General features: G+C 31.3%; 1 protein-coding gene across 1 annotated transcript in view; it reads right to left on the bottom strand.

Annotated features, from left to right (window-relative positions):
* Positions 1-4,112: 4,112 nt before the first annotated feature.
* Positions 4,113-5,477, bottom strand: part of EMB2369 (tRNA synthetase class I (I, L, M and V) family protein) — a 47,732-nt gene continuing 46,367 nt past the window's right edge. The window contains exon 20 of the mRNA XM_010273970.3: positions 4,113-4,890. Within this exon, the coding sequence (XP_010272272.1) occupies positions 4,648-4,890 (243 nt within the window). The 3' untranslated portion in view covers positions 4,113-4,647. The remainder of the gene's footprint in view (positions 4,891-5,477) is intronic.

Here is a 5,477-nt window from a genome sequence, read left to right as displayed (position 1 = left end):
GAAGAAGACGCTACCGTGATGGGTTTTTTATTCCACCCAATTCATTACAATGTGGGCCTATCAGAAAAAAAAATTATTACATCGGGAGGAATTAATTAATCGGGGCGGGTTTGGGATAAATCCGGCATTGTCGAGGCCGCCTTGAATATATATATATTAATTATGAAATGTTAGATTGATTCATTTGACCTATAAAGTTAAAATGGTTTCATTTCTTAAAGTTTGTATTTTATTTATATCATTCATAAAAATAACTCTTATTTATTTTAATTATTTTTTAAGATATGTGAAAAATTGTTCTATAATTTATTTGACTATTTGACTAAAAAGGTTAAACCACTAAGCCACCCCTTAATTGTATATTCAAAATTCATCATTAATAAAATTACATATATTTTATCATATATATATTTTTTAATATGACAGGTATATGATAGATATATAATAGGGAAAATTTCCAATTAGTACCATGTACTTTGGGTTTAGTGCCACTTTGGTCCTCGAACTTTAAAACGATGACAATTCAATATCTAAACTTTCAAAATGTGCCAATTTAATACCTATCGTTAACTAATATGTTAACTAACTCTTAAAGTGGCATTTGAAAAGGCACAAATGTCCTTCGAGTATCATCTAATTTTCTTTATCAACCATTAAAACGTTGATAAAAAATAGTCAATCCCAAATATTTGTCTCTTCTATTCAAGAAAGTTGAGGTCACCAGAATGCCCATTAAGATGTGACCCCAACTTTCTTGAATAGAAGATGTATTAATTTGGGATTATTCATTTTTTTGTCAACAATGGTTGATAAAGAGGATTAGATGACACTCGAAGGGCATTTGTCCTTTTTAAATGCCACTTAATGGCTAGTTAACAGGTTGATTAACAATAGGTACTAGATTGGCACATTTTGAAAGTATGGGTACTGAATTATTCCGTTTTAAAGTTTGGAGACCAAAATGGAACTAGACCCAAAGTACAAGTACTAATTGGGAATTTTCCCTATATAATAATAAAATGTGTCTAATTTTGTTACCAATTTCTTTTATTTCTATATTTTTTGTATCTTTTATATTTCTAAATGTTTATTATTTATTTATGACATCCTGAAATTATCCATTTGATCCATATGGTTGAACTGCTTACCCACCACCTAGATAGAACATATGGTTTCATTTCTAGGTTTATTTTAAAAATATAAAATTCCATTTCTATTGATGTTATTGTGTATAGATTTATTAATGGAATTTATTGATGAAAAAGAGGTTTTCAAAAAAATGATAAGAAATAAAAGTAACTTAAATGTTGAATTCAATGAGATGGAGAATGAGATTTATTCAATGCCTTAAATATGAGACTTAGAGGTAATTGAATGTACATAATAGTATTATTTTAAGGGTAAATTGTAGATTAGTACCCTATACTCTGGGGCTAGTCTCACTTTAGTACTCAAAATTTAAAACATGACAATGCAATACCTGAACTCCTAAAAACTACTAGTTAGGCCCCACCATAAGCATTTTGTCAATATCTAACGCACATGATATCACATGTTATTTGGAACATTTTAAAAATCCAAAATTACCCCTTAAAAGAAGACACTATTCATTGTATTCTTCCTTGAGATTAAACCAGAGCAATGATGAACAAAGTCCCAAATAGGGGTGGATTTGAGCCGAGATCAGCCAAATATTTGGCTATCAACCTCAATTCGCCAAAAAGCCATGAGGCTCGAGCTCTATTTCAATTCAAGCTAGAGAGTCGAGCTTCTTATAAAATTAAAAAATTATAAATATAAAAATATTTTTTTATTATATATATATATATATATGCTCGATTAGGCTTGTGAGCTTTACAAGCAGAGCTATATTAGAAAATGACTTTATATGTTGAACTTGAGTTTGGCTTAAAGCTCGGTTTATACCAAGTCAGATCGAGCTTTTTTCATGAGTTGATCAAAAATAGCTCGTGAAAGGCTCAATTTGTTTCCACCCTTAGTCCCAAATCCACCATTGGTTAGAACCATTACCTGAAATATGTTTTTCCATGGATTTTAATATTCTTTTTTAGCTCTTGTCATTTTCAAATAAATAAATTTATTAAAAAACAAAAAACAGAATTTACTCATAAATCATAAAGACCAATTATAAGGCTCTACTTTTGCAAGAGGAATAAAAAATAAAAAATAAACGCTCAAATAGGCAAAGAACTATCAATCAAGAAGAAGGAAAATATTTAGAATGAGGGAGGGGTTATTTGTTCTTGTAGCTAGAAGGACCGGTGTTGGAAAGAACCTTGTCATTTGCAACATGTTGTTGCAAATGAAATTCTCAAATACCACACAAACTGTTGGAATGATCAATAGTGGTGCAGCTCAGAGGGAAGAAGCAGAAAGCCCCATGAAAGGAGTAAATCTGTTAATAGCTACCCCTGGGAGGCTTCTTGACCATCTTCAAAATACCAAAGTATACCATCAACGTATACCATTTCTAATTGAGGTTTGTCCCAATTGGAATAACCATTATTCTAATTTACTAATTTTACTTATTTACTTAAAATAGTAACTTTATTAGTAAATTATTAAATAATTTTACTAACTTTCTATTTCTATTCTAGTAATTTAAGTAATTTATGATAACTTTATTAGTTTACTAATTTTCTAACTTAGTAATTTATAGTAACCTTACTGATTTATTAATGTTCTAATTTACTAATTTAATAATGTACTATTTACCATAAATTTTACTAATTATTAACATTTTACTAATATACTAACTTCTAGCAATTTAAGTAATTATTAATGTTATTGTTAACTAACTTTACTAAGTAATTAATTTTAAGAAATTCACTAGTTTAAGTAATTTTCTAATTCAATAATTTAAGTAGATTAAGTAATTTAGTAATTTAAGTAATTTTCTAATTTAAACTTTATTGGTTCACTTACGTCAAACAAATTTATATATCTAATACATTAAGCTTAATGTATCAATCCGAGTAATTAAGAAATTTACTAATTATAATTAATAAATGTTCACCTTTGTTATTTAAGTAAATCAATGATTAGCTAAATTTAGTAGTTCATATATATCTAAATTATTTAATTTCTAGCAGAGTTTTTCTTTTCCTCCACCTTCACGTACCTGGGTTTTAGGTAAGTTTCCCTTCCAGATCAGGATTTGCGTGGAGAGAGAGAGAGAGATTTAGTTTAGAAAAACTTTTAGTTGGTGAGAAAGTCTGAAACGTGAGTGGTTTAATGTAGGTATTATGTGACTTTTTGATTTGAAGTGAAGCAAACTTTGAGGATGACATGAGGCGGATTATTAAAATCCTACCAAAGAGTAAATCATAGGAGGGACATCATTAATAAACTTCAGATTGGAATCTACATAACATCTATAGCTCCTCTTGTAAATGTGTTCATCTAAACCGATCTAATGGTTAAAAGAGGCAATTCGTGTGAATGTCCTTGGAATTTCATATGTTGGATGTATGGGCCTAAAGGAAGAAGGAATTGCCTAGTTTGCAAAAGGTTGGATTCATCAACGAAGCAATCACCTGATAAGGACAAAAATAGATGAATATTCCCCGCACCAAGGAAGGAAGGAAGGAAAGAATAGGTGGGTGCAAGGGTAAAGCAGATTCATACGATGAATCACGAATCATGGATCATTCCCATGTGCAACCGATTTTCAATTAAGAGCTTTGGTGGGTCCCATAACTTTAACTTCTTTTAATTCTGTGGATGTCAGAACGACTATATGCTACCATTCCGATCAGGTGGGGTTATAAGAAGTTTAATGGTAGTAAGAAAATGAGCTAAAGTTCTGAAACCATGTTTTGTGCGATGGATTCTATGCATGAAATCAAACAAAAACAAATGGAAAGATTTGATACCAAAAATGCTTCAAAACGAGTTCAACCATGATACTTGTACCTGAACGACATGATACTGAATATTAGTCAAAGCCCTTTTGATATCATGTCTTTTCGACAGCATAGTTTTCCTTGAAACAAAAGGCTGTAATCAGCAAAACCAAGTGTAAAGCAAATAAAGAAATAAATAACTTCAATTAGTGATAAAACAATACATCAGTATTAAAAATAGACTGATTCACCTTGTAAAATATAAAATATGATTGAATGAAAAATAAACCTTGTGAAGTTTTTAACGTGATTAGATTACAATGCATCAAGTATTCAAAATATACCATAGTTTTGAAAAACAAAATCATATATATTGGCGATCATCCCTCAGACACTCCGTTTTCTAACACTTTCCCTCTGTTTTGGTAGGTAAGATGGAAACCAGTCCAACAATCAAACTGTAATCACATGACTGCACTTGCAAGTTGCAACTACAAGTAACGTTCAGTTAAGTTGGAAGATCAATCCCAATTTCACATGTACACTTGAAGAAGCAAGTATCATTACCCGCCACTGATTGTGAAAAGCTTGAAAACCGTATTGAATTTTGTACTGCAACATCGCAACAGTAATATCATTCATATCGTTTTCCCAATTTCATTGATGTGTGCTGTACATGCTAATTTGGCCCAATACACTGTTCAATGATCTATTTCCTCCACACTTGAAAAGAATACACAAGCTCGCCTCAAAAGTCAAAACCAGTGAGGTAAGGGCAAGGTTACCTGCTCCCTACCTTAACATTTTGCTTGTCTAGGATAACATTCAAGATTCTACCTGGAACATATATTCTCTTTTTGATTGTCTTTTCAACCAAATATTTAGAGAGCTTCTCATCTAATGATGCCAATCTGAAAGCTTCCTCTTCCGAACATCCCTCCTCAACCTTTATGGTACCCCTTGTCTTGCCATTTATCTGAACTGGTAGGACTATTGTTGATTCCTTCAAGTATTCAGGGTTGGCCTGTGATTCAGACGATTTAATCAGAAGGTTGTAAAGAATTCCCCAGGAGAATAAAGACTTTTGCAGGTAAATCTCCCAGTCATGGAATGTCAACGAAGCAAGCAACAGAATTTCAGAATAACTCCAATTTAGAATACTCGTCAAGCTTCAAATTAGGCATTCAAAATATGAAAGAATAATACGTAGGAAGGAATAATAGAATGAACTAGCAGTAACACATGTTTTACATTACACTGAAGATTCAACTGGAAGCCAAAATTATCGGAAAAAAATAAGCAACATCTGGACCCCAAGTAATTCCTCCATTCTCATATATCTAATCATCTAACTAGATGACATTCCACCTCATCTTTAAAAGAAACCTAAATACTACCAAGATCCCAGTTTTAACAGCTAGAGTGTATAATGGAACACAACACAATATTTTTTAATGAAATTCAGATACATGCAACAGCTCATAGCATAAATACCCTAGTTATCAGAATCAAAAGGATCTACATTAGTTAACACAAAATACCCTGTTCTTTTTTCCCCCCAAGTACCCAATCCACAGAAACTTTTGATCATGAATAACAGGAAAATATATT

Source organism: Nelumbo nucifera, chromosome 7, assembly GCF_055504915.1.
Source record: "Nelumbo nucifera cultivar China Antique chromosome 7, China Antique-T2T, whole genome shotgun sequence".
NCBI lineage: Eukaryota > Viridiplantae > Streptophyta > Magnoliopsida > Proteales > Nelumbonaceae > Nelumbo > Nelumbo nucifera.
This window is presented reverse-complemented; position numbering and strand designations above follow the sequence as displayed.